Source organism: Schistocerca americana, chromosome 2 (assembly GCF_021461395.2).
Source record: "Schistocerca americana isolate TAMUIC-IGC-003095 chromosome 2, iqSchAmer2.1, whole genome shotgun sequence".
NCBI lineage: Eukaryota > Metazoa > Arthropoda > Insecta > Orthoptera > Acrididae > Schistocerca > Schistocerca americana.
The window spans coordinates 430500745-430523983 of record NC_060120.1 but is presented as its reverse complement, the minus strand read 5'-3'; the positions used below and the strand labels follow the sequence as shown (position 1 = coordinate 430523983).

Here is a 23239-nt window from a genome sequence, read left to right as displayed (position 1 = left end):
AACTTGTAAATGCTATGAATGAGTTTTTAATACATTTTTCATGAGAATTAAAATATTCAAAGCGTTCTGTTGCAATATTCATGACAAATGAAATGTTTTCAGTGATTTTCATACGAGGTGATGGCTTATGGCCGAAACCAACAGTACTAATAACATCCAGTTAATACAGCTCAGTGTCATGAGTTTTTTGAGAGGATATACTATGGCCAGAATGTTTATGCAATGTGAAGCCAATAGGCTGAGAAATATGTTGTAATGTTGAAAATAGCTACAAGTATTACGATAAGATGTTGAGGTTTGTTGACGTACATTGCAATGATGAAATGTTGTGGTTTTCTTTGTGAAATATTGATATATTGCAAAACAGTGGCAAGTTCAAGTAACAATGATGGAGGTGGATAGTGATACTGCAGCGCCTTCTCCAAAGACTCAATAGTATTGAGATCTGGTGACTGTGGTGGCCAGGGAAGATGCAACAATTCATCTTTCTGCTCACAAAACCAGTCCTGGATGATGCAATCTGTGTGAACAGAGTCCCTGTCATCTTGAAACACAGCATCACCAATGAAACACAGCATCACCAATGAAAAATGTTCCATAGGATGGGCCTTATCAGCCAAACTGGTCACATAATCCTTGTCAGTAATTCAACCTTGCAGAGTACCCACAGGGCTCATGAAATACCACAATATGGCTGCCAAATCTCTGCCGAACAACAACCATGTTTCACTCTTGGGACATAACTCAGGCACAAGTTGGAAACAGTGTGCAGCAAGACTCATCTGAACAAATATCTTTCTTCCATTGCCCAATGTCCAGGTTTATGGATTTGGCACCACATTTTCCTGTTACTGGCATTTGCATCACTGATGAGTGGTTGTGGGATACCAGCTCACCACGCAATTACCAGCTTATGGAGCTCCCTCCCTACTGTTTTGGTGCTAACAGGATTCATGCATGCAACATTCAGTTCTGCAGTGACTTTTGCAGCTATCATCTTTTATTTTTCGTCACAATGCTCTTCATTGGCCATATATGTCATCGATCACTCAAAACAAATTTTCATCCATATTGTGACTTAATGAATGATGTTCTTCCACTTTCCCTGTACGTGGTATAAATCTTTCATATGATGCCTCTTGTAACACCAAACACTTGGGCTGACTTGGTTACAGAAGCACCCATCATATGAGCACCAACAATTTGCCCATTTTCAGTCACTTGGCACTGGCATTATGCAGAACACTGTTCTGAGCATGAGTAACACTTGCAAATATACTGAGGACACTTAATCCTTTATTAGTGAAATATTGATGACATTTGAAAAGGTGTTGTGTATTATTTGACAAAAAATATGTATGTTAAAATATTATTAATCAAACATGTTTTTTTCTGTTTTAAAATTTTCTGTGTGTTTATAAATTGATTATCTATGAAATAAGGAAGATGCTAAAAGTACAGCTGAAGAAGTAAATGTGGAAGAGGGGCTGCAAAAGCCAGTACAATGAAAAAGTTTTCACTGTTTTTAATGAAAAATAATAATTTTGAACAGGAAGTCAAGTATTGTAAAATGTTACTTTTGAAACGTTATGTTTTAATAGAAGTTTGTTTTCTCACGTGATTTTTATTCTGTTTTTGAAAACATGCAGAAAGTTAGTGGGAATATTAATTACCATTCTTCGCCACATGTGCTTAGTAAACGAAACAGAACTGTTAGTTACAAGTATGCTATGTAAATCAGTTGAATTATTAAAGAACAAACATTACTGTTAGAAAAAAATAGTGAAAATCTTTCTTTAGTTAACAAGTGTCTTGTCATTTTGCTTCCATGTTTGTTCAATTAGTATTTTGGAACAAAATAAAAATTTTCCATTTTCCTATGTTAAGTACCACTGTTAGAGTAAAAGAAATTGCATTAGGAGAGTTATCTGTGACAATGGAATTTTTCTAATTAATTTAATTTTTTGTTCTTGTAACAGTGTTTTTAAACATTGTGTATGTAATTCAAAGTGGTCATTATGTTTTACTACTCAGATTGCAGTCACTGTATTTGTTGTTTTGTAGCAGGTTAAGGCCAATCTGGGACCTAAATTCTAGTGTCATGTACTAAGAATAGATGTCAGTTCTCAAATATGTACTTCTCAGATAAAACTGTGAAATGTGCAAGAAGAACCCAATAAAATCCAAAATGTGACATGCACAACAGAGAAGGCAAACAAATCCAGTACATGATTTGCATGGGAGAGAAGACAAACAACTCCAAAATGTGAAATGTAAACATCTCTGAAAGAATAAGATTCTTATTTTATTATTATGGGGACTTTGTGGACGAGAAAGGAGACATATGTGATGATTATCTCATGATGGAAAATATTTTCTATAATTTTGTAAAAATTTCAATGAGATGGTGAATCCTAAATGTTATTTAATTCTATAGTCGCACTTGTATTTCATTACCAAAAAAAACTGCACAGCGGTAGACAAAAATACTTTCAGAAAAATTAATGTGCATTTTTTTCAGCATCTGGTTATTATTGAAACAACAGAATTAATTTGGCAACTGCCATCAGAACTTCTCAAACAAAAATTTTACAATAATTTACAATGTGACAGGGTCTGCAACTGTGATGAATTTTTTGAAAGATCTCTTGATGCCTTCAGCTGTCATTCTCTATGTTTCTTGTATGATTGTATAATTTTGGCCTTTGGCCATTTTCATGTATTTTATGGATGACTTTTTAGTAGTACGTTATGTCATGTACGTTGTTGCTCCTATGACATCATGTTTTGCTCATAAAATAATTCCGAGATGTTCACACTATTTTAGGAGCACATTACTTTCAAGCAGTTGTTACACACAAGAGCAAGCATCACACAGCACAATGATGTGTGGCCACCTGGCAGTAACCTGCATGCACTGCCTCCACTGGATCTCTGACCAACAGCGATGCCAGTCAAAGCCAACACTGAATGCACAATTTTCACCGAAGCTCAACAGAGGCCGCACACAACATATGCAATGTCTCCCAAACAGCCCACCTACTGCTGGTTTCATACCTCATTTGGCAATGCACCGAGGAACTGTTGCACACCATGTGCATTCCCAAACTCCATCCAAGAGCCGGTGTAGGCACCCCAGTCCCCAATGATACCACGCAGTGCCTTGTCAATCATCTTTCATCAAACATTTCCTCAGCTTGAGCAGGAGAGACTACATATCTGAGCACACTCAAAGATTCAATTCCCTGTCAACACCAGCACAGTGGCCAGCAAATGTCCTTACATCCTGGGCACCTCTTCACATCTTTCCAAATGAACTCATACTATGCACAGTTAACAAGTGTCACATTGGAGTGCATGGAGCAGCTGAGATTTAAGTCTACCTTACACTGGACTTGAACTTTATGTGAACATTTCACGTCACCAATACCAATGAAGTGGTGCTTGGTATGGACTTTCTCCGAGACTTTGGTTTATCTCCAGACATCTAAATGGCATCTCTGTTGCACTACACAACTGACTCACATATACCAGGCTCGTTTGGCCTCGCTGACTCTGCCACTGCACGTTCACAGAACCCAATGCTTCACGCTTTCTCAGAGTGCTCTATGTTGATGGCCTGATTCGCACCCTCCTTGGCTGAGTTTATGGTTGGGCACTCTACTGATTCCACTCTCCATGCTCACAACATCAAGCTCTAAGGGTTAATCGATGACACATTACAAAAACTGTTGCACGCTCATCGCGTGTTGCGCAGCCAATGCACACACACACAGCACACCCACAGCATCCACCACACCCCCTACAGCAGCTCAGCAACTGCAACAATGATAGCTTACTCATGTTAGTGACATTATCCCCCCTCCCCCTTGTGTTCTCCCAGTGCACATCCCTCCCCCACAACTCAACAGCAGTTTTCCTCCAGCGTGAGTGAACGATGCTACAGTAGCCATGATTACAAATGGTACTTGCCACAAGATTAACTTAACAGAGGAACACACCAGCACCATAAGGCTGCCACCTCATTCTGAGGAAATTAAATCATGTGAAAGTGATCATCCAACAACTTCTTATCATCAGAATCATCTGCCCTATGGACAATAAATGGTTATCTCCCATCCACCTCATTCTCAAAACAAAAAAATTCATGCCAATTGTGCAGAGACCATGGTGCTTTGAACACTCAGACTATAATGGAGAATTATTCGACTCCCAACATTCAAGGCCTCACACACTTCTCAAAGGCGCTCGTGTGTTTAGTGTACTTGACTGCCGTAAAGTGTACCACCAACTTTAAGCGTTACTCATGACCCCATTTGGCTCCTTTGGGTACTGTTTTATGCCTTACCCCCTCAAAAATATGGCCCAGACATGGCAACAATTTTCTCTATGCCTGACTCTTCCTCCCTCTGTCGAGGAATGTGAACACCACCTGGCTCACACACAGGCTACACTATGTGACCACATGATTAAAATTAACCATAACTAGTATGTGACACCATAACTTTCCTTGGGAATATTGTGACTGCTGAAGGCATCTGTTCAACATCCAGCCGAGTAGATGTCATCCAAGCTTTCGAGGCTCTCACATCAGCAATCTTCTATGATATTACACTGTCTCACCTAGTATCCAACACACATTTCTCTGTCACAGCTCACGTATGCAATATGCTGATAGGTGCAGTTTTGCAACGATGCATTAGTGACACTGCTGAACTGCTCAGATTCTTTTAAAAAAACTGACAAATTTGCAGTGCAAGTGGTCAGCATTCAACAGTAAACTTCCCACGGTCTACAAAAGAGTCAAACACTTCCTTGACCATAGGCCCATTATGGGTGCCACCCACAACCCAGCTAAAGATCTTTGCTTGAGATAATTCTGACACATGGACCTAATTGGCCAGTACTCTATGGACTTCTGATATATCTGAGGGACCAATAACGTGGCTGCAGATTATTTGTCATGTGTGAATGCCATCACTGCATCTGTTAACATGAATAAACTGCCGACTTCAAAAGGATAATGTCTAGCTTTCGAATTTACAACATGATTCCACATGCAACTAACCTTTGAGTCACGGTTCCCCCCTGCCAATCCCATCACTGAATGTTTCGTGTGGCCAGGGATCAAGAGTGACCGTCATAATTGGACTTGGTCTACCCTGTTAGTGGAGCAAGGTCAGACAACATGCACAATCACCTCCTGATAAATTTAACTAACATCCCTAAGGGCTGCCTCCACCACATCCATCTTGACATCTTGGGACTCCTCACCATGTCTGATGGGTATTGATCGCTATATCCTGTCTGCAGTTGATCAAGTTAAGAGGTCAGCATATCCCCCACAAAGCAATGGAGTTGTTGGGCGCTGGCATTGCACACTTGAAGCAACACTCATGTGCCATGGCAGATCCTGGTTGGAGGCCTTGCCATGTATACTTCTTGGCAATCAGACGGCACACAAAGATGGCCTGACAGCCTTGTTTGCTAGCATTCTCTACGGCAAGAAGCGTTTGGTTCTGCCAGATGAATTTGCAGAAGAATCCAAGCTCCTGGCTCAGGATGAGCTCCATACTTTGGTTGACTGAGTTCACAACCACATACCTAATACTCATGCCCCTCTTCCGCGGTTCCAAACCCTGTCATATTTTTCCTATATAAAGAACTTGATTATATTATGTTATGGGGTGACTCAGTCTGGGCAGCATTATAGCAGCCATTCTCGGTCCCCACAACGTCCTCAGCTGTCAGTAAAATGCCACAGACATCCTAAAGAATGGAAAATGTCAAGTGGTTTCAGTAAGGAGGGTGAAACCTACATTGATACTGGATGACAGCACCAGCCCAACTGAGTCCTTCAACAAAGAGGTGACAGGTGACACAACCTCCAACTCAGGCACCACTAACAGTGAAATATCAAGCAGTGTGTGCGATGACAACTCTCCACTGTGTGATGCTTCCCCATGACCCCTTCAACCCTTCTATGTACAGCATTTACAGTCAACATCGTTGACCTACACGCTGGTGTGCTGTCCATTGAAATTTGTGATGGCACCATATTCATCATCACCACTACTCCTACCACCCACCCTGGCACACCTATGGCACACATCACGTAGCTTAACACATACAAGCTTGCCACCTACGCAGACGAGAAATGAATCTAAGCCAAAATCTCTGATGACAGGCTAGTTTCAACCAATATTCCTTTGTGCCTGTCATCATTCAACTATGGATTCACTGACAAACTGCCTCACTCCCACACAGGCCAACAATTCCGTCCACCAATGTGATTATGGGACTACTTCACGTCCAGCCTCACCTCCACACTACTGGGTGGGCAGTGCCAGATGGGGTCTCCTGAGGTGCCTGTCAATGACCAAACATCACCTTTGGCACCAAAACTTACTACATGACTATGTTCTTTGATTTCAGTCTGTTGTTATTCTACGTCGTTGTTCACATATGTTTTCCGTGTGTGTAATATTTGACTGATAAATAATATTCATACATTCAAACATTTTGATAGTTCGTTCATCCAGCCACTGATGACAGTAACTGATTTAACCATATGTTAAATATGTGCTTTGTCATTTGAAATATAAAACTGGTATTTGACCTTCAAGTCCAGAGAACTGAGACAGTGATTTGAGTTAAAGTGCTGGTGGACATGAAACATATGCCATTCTCTTTATATTATTTGAAGTAAACTACTGTGAAAATTGACGAAATATGTATTTGAAATATATACTGCTGTATAATAAGTCTTTAAAACTGCAAATTTATTACTGTAGGTTTAGTTATGGTAATTATTTTTATACTAAAGTAGAACATTTCATTTTGCTTCCTGTGTACAATGCTGAAACTAGAGGATATGGGACAACCAGATGGACCTGTTAAAGGTATGTATTCATTTTCAGCAAAATGTACCAGTGAAAAGTGTATTTGTGATTAAAAAGAAAAGTGAAGTGACTGGAAGATTGAAAATTGCTTCCTTTTATATTTACATAAAATGAACAGTTGAAAATATTGTCTTCTTAATTTATTTTTCTCTTGCTATGTAATTTCTGATTTACAAAGGCAAAAATTTAAATAGGAAATATGTTTTTTTCTCTTTTACATGATTTTGTACTCGAATATGTTTTGAACAGTTTATGTATCTTTGTATTGTCAGTTTACAGCCAGTTTTGACAACCAAAATAATTCTGGATCTGAATGTGTGATATTCTTTACAAAAATTACCTGTCTTCTTGTCTAGACATTGGATTATATAGTTGGCTGTCTGGAAACATCTGTCTATATAACACAAAGTGGGAGTGATGTAATATAGCTGGTGTATCATTTCAAGCAGTTGTGTTTTTACTCCCCCTAAAATTAATATTTTTTTCTGAATTTCATGATATCTTCAGCAGTGTCATTTATACAACATGTGCACAGTACCATAAATTTCAAAACAGCAGTAATCTGAAACTTTGCTATCACAGGGGATCATATGTAAACATATACCCAATTACTAACTTCCTGATAAAATAGATCAAGGAGATATATAAGCAAATACTGTATTCTTATCATCAGCAATGAAAATATGTCAGCAACTATTGCACTTATTTAGTTCTGGTGTAATTAAGCATTCTTAGTGAAAACATTGTTACCGAAACAGAATCACATACTTTGGAAAACTAGTCATTGTATCTAAGAGTCCACATTCAAATGATTCTTCTTTCACTATTCAGTTACTTAGAAATGCAAATCTTTAATTACAATCTGCAAAAACTTAGTAAACAACAATAGCTGAATTCAGGCCTAATTATCGTGAATCTATATAAAAAGTCTGCTGTAAGCCATTTTAGTCTGTCTGTGATGAGACTGAGTGAATGAAGACTCCTTCTCATCCAGTCTAGTAAGTTTCCCCTGACCCGGGGTTCGCCGCTGCTTGGTGAGTAGACTTGTCATCTATCCATTTACATTACATTGTCAATAATTGATTATTTTTGTTATTAACATATTTATTGTGGTACACATAAGGATAGGTCATGATAGTTGTCAGTATCAGCCAGGATGAGTATGTTAGAAGACTTAAAGGAGGGGGTATTACAACTTGGAGTATCTTTGTGAAATGTTGAAGAAATCAGAGTAATTGTTACCCAGTGCTCCCAATCTGAAGTTGATTGTGACAACCACAACATCTTTTTCAAGTAAGAACTCTGGTCCAAAACGATCAGAGTTTCCCGATCCCATTGTAAATCCACCTCCATGAATCCATACCATCACTGCCTTTGAACCATTACCATTTGATGTACTCTGTAACAATAATGGCACCAACAAATGGTAAAATACAATGGGAAACAAAATTCATGATACACATAATAGTATAGATGGTATATTACTGTACATGTTGAATCTAGAATGAAAAGCAAGGTGTCAACAAAAGTAAGATCTATTTTAAAATACATATACCCTTTGTCTTCCATGCATAAGCTACATGTGTTCTGCAGCTGATATATTGTGTGTGTGTGTGTGTGTGTGTGTGTGTGTGTGTGTGTGTGTGAAGGGAGATTAACAGAATATATAAATAAATCATTGTTTTGAAAACTGTACTGTACTAAACAAAGGTAATGAACTGAATTTTTCACAATTCACTCAAACAACTAAACTCAGAGGCTTATCAACTTATATACATCATCGTATATCTAAAAACAAAGAAGATGTGACTTACCAAACGAAAGCGCTGGCAGGTTGATAGACACACAAATAAACACAAACATACACACAAAATTCAAGCTTTCACAACCAACGGTTGCTTCGTCAGGAAAGAGGGAAGGAGAGGGAAAGACGAAAGGATGTGGGTTTTAAGGGAGACAGTAAGGAGTCATTCCAATCCCGGGTGTGCACTCGCGCACATGCGCATGTCCATCCGCACATGCACAGACACAAAATGTCTGCTTGTGTCTGTGTATGTGCGGATGGATATGTGTGTGTGTGTGTGTGTGTGTGTGTGTGTGTGTGTGTGTGTGTGTGTGTGTGTGTGAGTGTATACCTGTCCTTTTTTCCCCCTAAGGTAAGTCTTTCCACTCCCGGGATTGGAATGACTCCTTACTGTCTCCCTTAAAAACCACATCCTTTCGTCTTTCCCTCTCCTTCCCTCTTTCCTGATGAAGCAACCGTTGGTTGCGAAAGCTTGAATTTTGTGTGTATGTTTGTGTTTGTTTGTGTGTCTATCAATCTGCCAGCGCTTTCGTTTGGTAAGTCACATCTTCTTTGTTTTTAGATATATTTTTCCCACGTGGAATGTTTCCCTCTCTTATATTTATATACATCATTGCTTTGATTTCTTAATGTGATACTGTAACAGACAAAAAATACATTACAAAAATTTAAGACAGTTGCTGTTTCAGTACACCCTGTAAATGCACCATAAACAATTTGTACTTTCTCCATTTTCAAAAACCAAACCTCACTTAAAAACATATATGTGACAAATTACAAACAGAACTAAAAATTATTATACCAAAATTGTCCAAAAATGTTCAGAAAAGAAATGTTAACATAATAGTATATTTATGTTCAAAGCATAAATCGTTTATGTATTTCATCACCACCCAGTGATTTCCCTCACTCTGCTCTCATTCATTGTGCTATTTATTGCACTAGCTAGAACTGCACTGCGAACCACAGTTTGGTGAGATTGTTAAATGTAGTTGTTCTGGAGGTATCATCTATTTTTCATATGTTGTGAGTTACAAGATAATTGACAACAATTATGGGCATTTTCATATTCATTACATAATCATGGACTCTACACTATGAGCTACTTCATCAGTTGGTTGATGGAATTCATTCTACAGCAATTTCCGCGACAGCAGTTACAGTCAGAGAAACATCTGGAAGCCTTTTTGTCTGTGTTCATCTCCTGGGCATTGGCTACAAATCTACTACCATTTCTGCCTTATGAGACAGCAAAAGAATGCAAAGCATACATGAAGTGCATTCAGTAACACGTCACCACATTCCAGGTAATGGATCCAGCCTTGGTATAATCACTTTTCCTGTGCTGGATCTCATCCAGTACACACCAGCTATTGTGTAAACTTTCCCCTCTCACAGAACCGGCACATCTGACCTTTTAAGAAGTGTGGGTTCTATTAACCACATACTTTCACAGACAGCAACACTGCCATTTCATTGCATCTTGTGCGGAATTTTATCAGTGTCATAAAGAGCCTAATCAGTCATGCTGTACTTTGGTGGCTGAGCTGTATGGACTTAATAGGAAATGCTGTTTTGTGACTCCAGTAAGTAAGGAATCGTAGCAGAAGAGATGATTAGTGACATGATCCCTTGAGTGGCTCTGGATAAAAAGATGTGCCAGAAACTCTACTACAATTTGAAGACCCTACTTTGCAGCACATTTTAAAATGGGCCCAATACGTCAGTTTCACAGGCTGTGGGTCATCGATTAGAATTGTGGGGTGAACTGGCAGCAGTCACATCAGACCCAGGGAGGGATCCAACTTTGCCAAAACAGCAAATGAGGCAAAGTAGAGTGCAAACACTGCTGCACTCCCACTCCATCTCATAAACAAGGAAACAAGTCTTGGCCCTCAAACCACTTTTTCTTTCTGTTGTGCCTAGACTGTGTTTGAAGACATGTCAGAGAAGACTGCCCCAACAGGTGGGCACAGTGCCAGGCATGCTGGAAGAAGGGGCATCTCACATCTGTCTGCCATGCTCTGGACAAACAATGCTTGCCTTGATAGGAACTAATAGACATTAATGTGATTTTATTGGAATCTCACACCACAGTGGCATCACCCAAGATACCATTCATGATGCTCACTTTGCACAATAAACAAGTTCAGCTACAGGTCGACACCAGTGACTCTGTGTCCCTGTTAAACTTTCAAATGTATCTCCACCTTTGCGTGCCACCCCTTCAATCCACTACTTGCTGCTTTGTAACATACAGCAAACAACGCATTTCACTCACAGGACAATCACAATCGCAGAAATGTACAAAAATGCCATACGACATCTCGGCTTCCTTGCTTTTCACAGCATGGGTATGGAGAACTTACTTCAGCCTTGGCACTATTTCTGCTCTCAGATTTCTCATCCATGACTCAGAACAAGTGCCATTTCAGGAATTGGAAACCCCGACATTTTTGCTTGGGGGTCTAGGAAAATTGAAGAACTTTATGGCACACATTACATTAAAGAAATCAGCATACCCTCACTTCTTCCATGCACGGCGTGTGCTCCTTGCACTGCATGATGCTTTCAAAAATGAGCTAGACAGACAGACAGACGGACTTGGATGTTATTGAACCTTTGTCTGCAAGTGTGTGAGGAACACCTTTGGTTGTTGTGAAAAAACTGCCAGGTAAATTGTGCCTGTGTGGAAACTTTAAGGTTACAGTCAATTCCCAGTTAGAGATAGATATGTATGCCATTCTGAAATTGGATGAGCTTTTCTCTGCACTTATGGGAGGCCAACATTTTTCTAAGTTGATTTCTCCAAAGCTTGCTTACAACTACCCCAACATGAGGAATGGAAAGTCCTGGTATGCAACTCACCACATTTTACATAATTTTAAACACTTGGCTCTTGTCGTGGCCAGTTCCCCAGTGATCTTTTAAAGTTTTCCCAAGTAACTACTGCACGATGTTGCAGGCTGCATAAATTATCTAAATGACATTGTCATGAAGGGGGCCACAATGGAAGAACATGTAGGAAACTTTCAGTTCGAAGGCCTCAAGCTCGAAAAATCTTTTTTTTTCTTTTTTTTCCAACTGCTGGTGGAATACATAGGACACATCTTCTATAGCAGAGGTATTAAGCCCGCACAGAAGCTGGTTGAAGCCATCCTTGTGCTTCCTCACCCCACAAATTTGAAGGAGCTCCAGCCCTTCTTGGGAAAAATAATGTATTACTGAAAATTTATTTGATTGTGCTCCCACTCAGCAACCCACGGAAGAGAGGTGTGGCTTCTGTACAGTTGGAGGCAAGTGTATCAGCACTATGTTTTGTCATATTTCAACTGGGCAAACAGGTAATGGTGGCCCTGAGGCTCATCTTGGCACATAGAGACATGGACTGCTCTGAACATCAGACTGCATTTAAAACTCCCCGCTGATTCCAGCACTGGACATCTTTCTCAGCAGTTGCAATCATGAAATTCACTTCCGCAAAACCACTTAACACACCAATATTGACACCAAGTCCTGTCTACCGATGGCCCCCAATGCAGAGTTCAACCAAGATGACATCTTGTGTTTTCAGTTGAACAGACTGTCCTGTCTCCCGATAGGCGCCAATGCAGAGTTCGACCAAGACAACATCCTGTGCTTTCAGTTGAACAAAGAGGCTCAACAGGTGCTGGACACTTTTCCTGTTAGGGGGCCTGTCTGGCTGCAGCCATGAGGAAGGATGTGACATTACATCAGGTACAGTGATACATACAACATGGTTGGAACACCAACCCATTGCAGCATTACTTCACTTCCACCACCAGCTAATCCTGATGGATGGAGTTATCATACTAACCACAGATAAATGATTTCTCTGGACCTGCAACCTCTGCACCCATCAATCTTATGGCTGTTGCACAGAAGTCACTGGGGCATCTTACAAATTAAACTGCTTTCCCAACACTGTGTACACTTGCCGTGTATAGACTGGCAGGTTGAATCTCTTGTCTGCAATGGTTATTGGTGCGAACAACAGCAAGTGGCTCCCTACCAAATGTTCTCAAGTTGGCTGATGCCCTCATGCAGGTGGGAGTGGGTTTGTGTCAACTTCATGGGCCCTACCTGGCTGACTGTCCTTGACTTGTACTCCTATTTTCTGTACATGGTCAACTGTCAGCATATGAGTGTGAAGACTATAGCCAAAGTACTAAGCAGAATTTTTACTATTAAAGGACTTTCTCTTCCGCTGGTGCTGGACAATAGACCATTACTTCACTCCAGGCTTTTGGCAAGTTCTGCTGCAGAAATAACATTCAGCACCTGATTTCTCCACCTTTCCACCCCTGATCAAATGGCAAGGCTGAGAGACTTGTGTGGACTTTTAAAACATAGGTAAAGGAATATTGGCCAATGTTCTTACAGATGCGCCAACACTTTTTAAAACATAGGTAAAGGAATATTGGCCAATGTTCTTACAGATGCGCTAACACTTTTTTTGAGTTCTTACAGGTCAACACCGACAGGGGAGAAGAGTCTAGCAGAGCTCTTCTGCAGTCATCAGCACTGCATGCTCCTCCATCTCATGGTACCAATGCCTGTGAGGCCATCTGCAATGCTGTCCCTACATTTCCAAGAGGAGCATGAATAAACAAAATTAATTTAGCATATGAACTAATTATGAACATCCACAATAACAAGACTATTTTAATCAATACTGAAACTTTTTCAGACAGTGATCTACCCTGTAGCAGGAGAAACTCTTAACCTATCAAGAACAGGAGCGCTTAAGAGGCTAGAACTAGTGGAACAAAAGATTCTCAGGAGAATATTGGGATCTTGAAGAACAGAGAATGGTCAATTTAGAAGATGAGTGAACCGAGATAGAGAGAATCTCTGACATCATCAGGAAAGGTTCTTTGGACACATCCTTATAATGGACCAGAGGAGGTTAACACAGCAACTAACTCAGTTTCTGGTGTACAAGAGAACCAAAGTATGCTGGATCCAAGAGGCACAAGCAATCTGGAAGAAATGGGAATACAGGAACTAGAGGTATACAACAGGGTGAGCTTCAAATAAAAAATGCAGGCTTGCACAGGCTTCAAGAACAGAACTAGACCCAGAACAAAATCAGCACAGACAAAAGAGCAAAGAAAGTTGTGAGGTATGAGAATGAATGAATAGTAGACAAGGAAAAAGACCAGAAAAAACTAAACTGATGGCCAAAACGAAAAGACGACATATATTATATTAACCACCTATGTACTGGATTGTTATCTTTGTTCATACTGTTATTTGTATTTCAGGAAATATCTTTCATCTTTTGTAGATTTTTTATTACTCTTACAGGAGGAGATAGAGAAGAGCCAAAGAAGAGCGGCGCATTTCGTCACAGGGTTATTTGGTAACCGTGATAGCGTTACGGAGATGTTTAATAAACTCAAGTGGCAGACTCTGCAAGAGAGGCGCTCTGCATCGCGGTGTAGCTTGCTCGCCAGGTTTCGAGAGGGTGCGTTTCTGGATGAGGTATCGAATATATTGCTTCCCCCTACTTATACCTCCAGAGGAGATCACGAATGTAAAATTAGAGAGATTAGAGCGCGCACGGAGGCTTTCAGACAGTCGTTCTTCCCGCGAACCATACGCGACTGGAACAGGAAAGGGAGGTAATGACAGTGGCACGTAAAGTGCCCTCCGCCACACACCGTTGGGTGGCTTGCGGAGTATCAATGTAGATGTAGGTGTAGATGTATCTATGGTTAATTCATTTATTCCATTTTAATGTTATTCTGTTATACAGTTAAACACTAATATATCCTTAACTCAATTAATCATTACATACTAGTATAAGATTCATGCCAGCAGTACAATCTCAGAACTAATTGAAACTAATCCTGCTGTTGACTTATTGCAGAGAGCTACAAGCAGCTTTGATGTTCATCCTCATTTCCCACCTTTGGAGAATACACATTCAGATACAGGCAATCTTCACTTCCTTTGTACTGGCCCTTCATATTTATTTGTGAACAAATGTTTCCTTCTCCCAGTGCATCCTTAATTCCATCCCATTGACTCAAAGGCTGTGGTGGCTGTAAAAAAGTAAAACAAAATAACAAAATAAGCCTTTTTAGTATCTGGAAATTTTGAAAGTTTTTCAATATGTTTAATAAACAAATTTGTTTCTGACCAGATTTTACTGGTGAGAAGTCCTGAGTTTCACATAAAAGTTCAAAAACAAAGCACCAATCAATGTAATTGCATTGTTCACAATCCCCAGCAAACCAAAAAAGGCCAAACATCTTCTGAGCTCCAAAAATGTTAAGGCCACAGTGTTCAGGGTCCAAAAGGGTGTCCTACTGATCGACTTTAGGTCTAGAGGATAGACTGTAAATGCAGTGACCTACTGCCAAGCCCTTAATTGACCATGCCATATTGTTCGAAACAAATGGAATGGATTTTCGTCCAGCAACATTGTACTACTTCACGATAAAGTTCACCCACATTCTGCTGCATTAATGAAGGACTTGCTTTGGAAGTTTTTGAACATTTGCCTTATACTGAGCGATTACCATATTTTTCCAAAACTGAAGCATTTTTTGAGCAGAAAGCACTATGAAAATGACAACAAACTGAAAGGGGATGTTAGTGACGGGTTCAATAACTAGGCCATCACTGAGTATACAAAGCACATAAGAAAGTTGACCTGAAACACCTGTTTAAATATGAATGGAAACAACATACAAAAATAGCTAAGACATCAAAGTATGTTTTCTTGAATAAAACTGCCTGGAGAAACAAACATTCGTTACTAAACAATGGAAAGTCCAGGTTGAAATATCAACAATTATGAAAAGTATAGATTGCTACTCACTGTAAAATGACATGTTGAGCTGCAGACAAGCACAATGGGAAAAAAAAGGTACACACTGAGCTTTTGACAAAAGCCTTCTCCAGAAAGGAAAGGAAAACGCACATACTCATTCACACAAGCAGGCACACCTCATACACACGTGACTGCTTTTTACAGCTTTTCTGGATGTACTTGCAGTCTGCTTGTACCTGCTTGTGTGGATGTGTGTGTGTGTGTGTGTTTCCAACTTCTTTTCTGAAGAAGGCTTTGGGTGAATGTTCAGTGTGTAACAGTGTTTTCATTGTGCCTGCCTGCAACTCAATGTGTCATCTTTTTGATGAGTAGCAATCTATCTTTTTCATAATTGTAAACTTCTTTCTTATTTTTAGAATCAGCCTTGTACTAAGCAGGTCACTTATCGATAATAAACTAATCATTTTAGGCTCAATGACAATAAATTTTGAGTATATTAAGATTAAGTCAAATTTTTTGTCAAAGTATCTGTTATGCAATTGTCAGAAAGAAAGATATTATTATCATGTGTTTATCTACAGGATAGCACTGCAGTGTGTCAGAACACACAGTTTTCAAAGAAATAAAAAAAAAAAAAAAAAAAGAAACAAAAAGATGGTAGGATGACTTGATTCCATGCGATGTTATCAACAAAGCAAAACACAGTAAAAGCACACAAAGAACATAATTGTCCAGATATGTAAGCGAGTCTGGAAGTTACATCCACATGTAAGCGAGTCTGGAAGTTACATCCACACAGAGATTAACAAAACAGTGGAACAACCTCTGTTTAATGATATTAGTATATTGTTGCATCACTAACAACAAAATCTGCAGGTATCTTTAGATATTCGCAATAGGTTACAAAGGTTAAACTGTATCTTTACTCTAGATAATTGCCTATAATAGACATTATTCTTCCAGCTATGCCATCTGAGAACATTCACAGGCTAACTCAAAACTACAGCCTGCTTCTACCTCTCTCTGCCTCTCACCTTCTGCAAGGCTCTGCCAGAATCCAAGAAGGGTGATCATTGGTAGAATGGATATTTACTGTGATTTCTGAAATTTTCTCAGTGAGGCTGATTGAAAATATTTTTCCGCAGACCAGTTGAAATATCACCTCTAATCTTCTGCATAATATTTTGATAATGGAGCCAGTCATCATCAGGTGCTCTAATTAATGGCCTATGACCAGCTTGTTCTTCCAACTATAACTAAACAAGATGATCTACCCACATTCCAGAGAATGAGCAAGTCTAGGACCATCACTCAACAGCCCTTGACAAAGACAGGTACAGCAGCCTCCACAATATTTCACAAATGAATGGAATGGTAAATATACCTACTATGATACTTGATGTTGACTCTTCTAATATCTGTTAGGCTAGCTTGCCAACTATGTACGACTAACACCACTGGTGGAAAGAATGTTGTGGCACTACTGATCTGACAATCGAATAACAGACATTCCCAGAGTGAAAGTTCTTAGATGCTAACAATGTACCCACAGGGTAAAATTCATAAAAAAAAGTTATGGGATTACAATTCAGAAGAGTGTTTATTCAAGTTATTAGTAACTTAAAAATAAGTGCATTTTTTGTAGAAATCTCATAAAACCAAGCCCTAAATGTATTGCATAATATTTATCCTCAGCTCACCAGTCTACATGTATCATGTTAGTAAATATGCAAGACAGAGATGAACAGCTCTGTATAAACACCTGCAAAACAGTACTGGTGCTCACACAGTCTCACATTCCTTTGTATTAATCTGTTATCAAAATTATTTATATTTTGAGTTTTTGTGCTTTTCACATGTTATGTTGCTTACCCATTACTGACTCCTCCAGATTTAAAAGGAATTTTTAACTTACAAAGGAAAGTACTGACATAAATTAACATCAAAATTTTATGTTGTCATGTAATCACAAACAGGAATGCAATGTCCACTTATCAGCTGGTAAAACAGATCTGACATATAAACAAATGAAATAAAAATATCAACTCTCCAGATTATATCAGAATAGGAAAACAGAAAAAAATTAGTAGTGAGCTAAATAGTGCTAGTCTCTCTGAATCATGTCCTATCTGGAGTAAATGCAGCTCGAGACCTAGCCAAGATTCAAAATCTTTGGTACAAATCAGATGTTATAACCACTGTTCAGCAAAAGCACTACAATTTAAAGGAAAAATTTAGATTGCAAAAGGAAATGAAAGCTGGAGGTAGAAAACAAAGTGAGTAAAGGATGGGGATGAGTTGGCAAGAGGGAAGATGGAAGTGTGAAAAGAACGGGAGGGTGGATGAGGGGTGGAGGGGAGAGGGAGAAGAGAAATAATCAAAATGAAATAAAGGTATAACATAGGGAGACTGGTTGGCACACAGTGAGAGAAGGCAGAATGTAAGTTGAAAGTAATATCCATTCATTCACACATAATGTTCTGTAAATCCCATTAGGAAGGAGAGCCTTGAGGAATGTTGAATGAGTCGAGTTACACAATAACAGGCAAAAATAGCAGCTACTGAATACTTCTGCTATGAAAACTAACAAAAAATTATCACTATTGCTAATCTATTCAAATTTAAACTATAGTAATGTAGAAGCACAACCATTTAGGATAGGGAAAGTTAGTTTTGTGCAATATTCAGAGCACGAGTTATAGTCAGGTGCGGGCCAGATTGCAGTAAGTTACGCATACCATTAGTTGCGAAGGCAAGTAGAGGCCACAAGGGCATAGAACTGCCGGAGAGGGTGCGCATAGCAGTTTCCATGGTGCAAGTCACAGGCAGAAGAGGGCCACTGGCCTACCTAAGTGTTACGCGTACTTGATGCGAATCGGCGCGCTTGACAAAACAGAGTCGCACAGCCAAGTATAAATATGTGCCGTTTTCTAATGAGATTCATTCAAGTGTGGCAGCTCTCCTGGACAGCGGGGCATATCACACTGGCGGGCTACATGCAGCAACAGATGGGGCGCCATTGTCCCAGTCCACGGCAGGTCATTGGTTTGACTCCCTGAGGCTGATGTGGGGTCTGTCGCCAGCCAGCCATCAGCGGGCTACTCCACGGCTCACTACCACCAGCTATGCCAGTGAGAAAGGATGCAGCAGGCCGCTCAGCAGCTCTCAGTGGAGTAGCTCTGAGTCAACGGGGAAGAAGACCACTGAGCTGGCTGTTGGTGCAGCCCTGACGATGCAGTCCTACAAGGCCAACACACAGCAGCATGTTGCACTGGGTCGCTGGGGCAGTGGCCTCAGCATTGTGGGACCTTGTGACGTGGACTGAGATGAATGGGGCGCTGTAGTAGAAACAAATAAATCATTTGGAAAGTTCTCGCCTAGTTTTAATACGGCACCTCCTGGCACCCACCCACTACATGTGGTGTCAATATGCTGCATTTGGTGTCTGATACCACAACAGTAATTATTTTATAACTGTATATTAGAAGAAAAGCTGCTACTCTGAATAAAAAATAACAATGCTTCTTCTGGTACACTGTTAAGCTGTTGTTTTTACCACATACATCAAACAAAGAATTTGCTGGAGAAAAATATAGAAAGAAACCTAAATATGATGGCAAAATAGAGTAGTTCTGGTTAAGAGCAGATGGGCAGCAAGGGTCAGTTTACAGCTTTGTAATTATGAAGTACACATGTGGAAACAAGTTACTTAATTAATATGAACATTAATATAAGTTTCATGGTAGTCATAGTACACATTTTTGCAAACTGTGATGTGAATAAAAGGAAAACTTAGTGACAAAAACTGTTTGCTGTCTTTCCACAGCATTTTTACTACATCTATATTCATTTCAAAGTCCAAGCTGTGGCTTTGAAATTTATTTTGGCATAGTTGAAACTTACTTTGGCATGGTTAAAATGCTATGACAAGACAGTAAATGATTTTTGTTGTTATATTTTTTCCCAGTCAAATAAGTGACCAAGACCTTTGTGTCACTATAGTCGGTTATGTGGCAGGGTATTGCAAATTACGTGGGTGCTCCCAGAAGCATCAGTGCTACAAACTGTAATGAAATGAACAGACCTGCAAATGATCCATGCTTGGTGCAGGGATTTGCAGTTCACCCCCAAAATAACCCAAGGCCAATGTAACGCATGCTTGTCAAATGGGCTAGAAGACCCTTTATTGAACGGACACACCATTGCCATACAATCTCAGGAAGCAGTGACATCCATTAAATATATTTGAGTATGTGTATGGAGTGATTTAAAGTGGAACAACCACATAAAACTAATTATATGATCAATTTATTGCTCATTGGTCTGGAGCCCTTATGAGGTAGGACTGATAGACAAAACAGAGAATATCCAAATGTTGTTGTGTTGTCAGTCCTGAGACTGGTTTGATGCAGCTCTCCATGCTACTCTATCCTGTGCAAGCTTCTTCATCTCCCAGTACTTACTGCAATCTACGTCCTTCTGAATCTGCTTAGTGTATTCATCTCTTGGTCTCCCTCTATGATTTTTACCCTCCACACTGCCCTCCAATGCTAAATTTGTGATCCCTTGATGCCTCAGAACATGTCCTACCAACCGGTCCCTTCTTCTTGTCATGTTGTGCCACAAACTCCTCTTCTCCCCAATTCTATTCAATACCTCATCATTAGTTATGTAATATCCAAATAAGAGTAGCATATTTTGTCACAAGTTCATTTAGTAAGCATGAAAGCATGATGGAAATGTTCACCCAACTCCAGTGGCAGATGCTACAAGAGAGGCACTGCACATCATGGAGTGGTTTATTGTTAAAATTCTAAGAGCATACATTTATAGAAGAATAAGCCCACGTATTGCTCTCTCTCCTATGTATATCTCACAAAAAGATCATGAAGGTAAAATTACAGAGATACTGGAGCTCACACAGAGGCTTACCAACACTTTTTCTTCCACATATCATTCAAGGCTGGAGCAGAAAATGGGTAAAATGACAGTGGTAAACAAAGTACCCAAGTACTCTCCAGAAACAACATAAAGTCTCATAAAAACAGATTGTAGCTAACAAAGGAATTAGAGTGGATAGCATCAAGAAGAGGAAACGTCTTATGGATACAAAAATTAATCAAAACCAGAATTTCCTTAATATGTAAGTATATATGAAACTACATTTTACAAAGTAGTACAAGCTTCCAAACATGTTGAAAACATATTCATTTAAAATGGAAAAGTCTGAAAGAAAGCCATTTCGTCTCTAATAAGAAGTGGAGTTGGCAATGAAATGAAGAGAAAGTGTCTCTGTAAACCATTACAGATTCCAGTGCTACATGTAAATCCTTCATTAATTTCTTCATAAATTGTAACAACAAGGATCATTTTTCACCACTCCTTAGAACTTGAATAGCAAAGAAAAATTGCACAAGCTTTAAGTTTTCAAATTAACAACCTCTGACGTGAAAATCATAATGTCTCTAAAAATTTATAATCAAGTAGAATCAGATGAGCTTTCCACTAAAATAAAAGAGTAATGTGTTACAGTACTGTACATACACTATTCCTCATAACCAACTGTCTTTTGATGAAGGTTATTCCATGGCTGACTAAAATTTGGAGAAGTTTGGCTAATGTTAAACTGGGAAAACTTAACAAATCTGTGAAACTATTGATCTACAGGTTACCAATATATCCTCAAAAAGAGATCAGTATATGACCAGATAGAACATTGTAATTCATTACACAGGGACACAGAAGGAGCATCCTATAAGACTGAATAAAGATAAAGACTGGAAATGGCATGCAGCCAGCTAACCCTTTTAAATCCAATACACCAAGGAGAAACACAAATAAAACAAAAGGTCCTTTCCAGAAGTAGCCTTAAAAATGACTTCAGTTAACACTGAAGGTTCATACACAAATAAAGGACTTCTAGTCTGACATGTGCAGCAAACGCAAAGGCAACATTTTAATCTTGCAGGAAACCCATAGAGGAACCACCAGCCACAGACTCAAAATCAAAGACTTGATATGAGCTTCTGAAAGACCCCACAAACAATACAGGAGTGCAATAGTCATGAGGCCAGGCCTTATGATTCAATCATCAGTGATCACACATATTGATAATACACAAATTTTAATAAATGAATTGAAGATATGCACAATGACCTCCACCTACAGGCCACCTGGTGCAGATTTCAGGTTCAGAGAACCAAGTAACTTCCAAAAATCAGTCAATAAAGTTCATAAATGGTGATTTCAATATTCACAGCATAACATGGGGCTACCAAGAGACAGATTCCAATGGGGAAGAAGTCAAGATGGCAGAAAGAGCTGGACTCAAGCTTATACATAATCCCAAATTACCAGTCTCTTTCAGTACTGGATGATGGGAACATGGATACAAGCCTGTTAACATACACAACTGGATAGCTCAGCAATCAGTTAAGTCAGCAGAAAATGTGCTACCAAGGATTCAAAACAGACCCATCACACTGACTGTAAAAGCTGCAGTGTCCCTATATACCATCCCATTCAAAAGCCAATTCAACTTCAAGCAGGCATATTAGAGTTTTTTTCACACACAAACTGGATTTCAAGAAAGATGAGATCCTCCAATTGCTAACTCTGATGAAACATTTATACAGCTCACCAAATATCTTGGAAACACATCCCTAGAGGCTGCTGGAAGGAATATCTAGCTGGGCTCAATGACAAAATGCAAATAACATCTGAAAAGTACAAGCAGCTTTACAATACCAATCCATTCTCTGAAGACACCTAGGAGACTTGAAAGAAGCTGCTCCAACCCTTAACCACTATTAGAAGGGAGAAGAAGTTTTACTTAGACACATCAATTGATATGAAACTGAACAGCACAGAAGCCTGGAGTCTACTCAGGAATCTCAGCAATAACCCAACAAGCACCAAAACACTTCAGACTAGTGTTTTAGTAAACCAAATTGTTATCAGCTTCTACTCAATGGGAAAACCACCCACAGATTGCCGCACATTTCTGTCACAAGGGACCTGGAAAATGAACACCTTTCACTTGAAGCACCTTTCACAGTTGAGGAGCAGCGAACGGCATTACACGAAATGAAAAATAATAAGACAGCTAGCCAAGATGATTTAAGTAATGAACAAATTAAACACGTTGGGCTGAAAACCCTTATGTGGCTAACATACATAATGAACAACTGCATCAACACTATGCAGATTCCCAGGATCTGCAGAAAAGTGACAGCAGTAGTCCTATTATAACCAGGCAAGGATCCAATAGATGTTAACAACTTTCATCCAGTATCTCTGCTGTGCTACCTGTTTAAAGGACCTTGAGAGAATGGTGCTGAATAAAATGTCCAAATCTGTACATAAGGTACCAAGGCCTGAACATGGCAGCTTTAGACCAGGATGCTCAGGCATCGGGCAATTTTTGAATTTAACACAGCACAGAAGATGGTTCTGGAAGTAAGCAGGTGACTGGTGTGGAATTCATTGAACTAAGAACAGCCTATGATACTATTAACCACAGTAGACTAATATTTAAGGTTTATCAGGTGACCAAGGATTTTGGATTTTCAAGATTTGTGAAATGTGCACTACAGAGTAGGTGCTTCTGTGTTACTATTCAGGGAAAAAATAATAGCTGGAGAAACAAACAAAAAATGGTATTGCTCAAGACAGTATATTAGCTCTGTTGCTGTTCAATATATACACCAATGACCAGCAAACACACTC

The 23239-nt window shown here is 39.4% G+C and overlaps 1 protein-coding gene across 4 annotated transcripts in view; it reads right to left on the bottom strand.

Annotated features, from left to right (window-relative positions):
- The window catches only part of LOC124596154 (venom carboxylesterase-6-like), a 224883-nt gene that overhangs the window by 197199 nt on the left and 4445 nt on the right, over nt 1-23239 (bottom strand). For all 4 annotated transcript variants that reach the window (XM_047135179.1, XM_047135181.1, XM_047135180.1 and 1 more), the window contains 2 exons: nt 14643-14777; nt 8145-8301 (listed from right to left, as the gene is read on the bottom strand). In XM_047135179.1, the coding sequence (XP_046991135.1) occupies nt 8145-8301; nt 14643-14777 (292 nt within the window). The remainder of the gene's footprint in view (nt 1-8144; nt 8302-14642; nt 14778-23239) is intronic.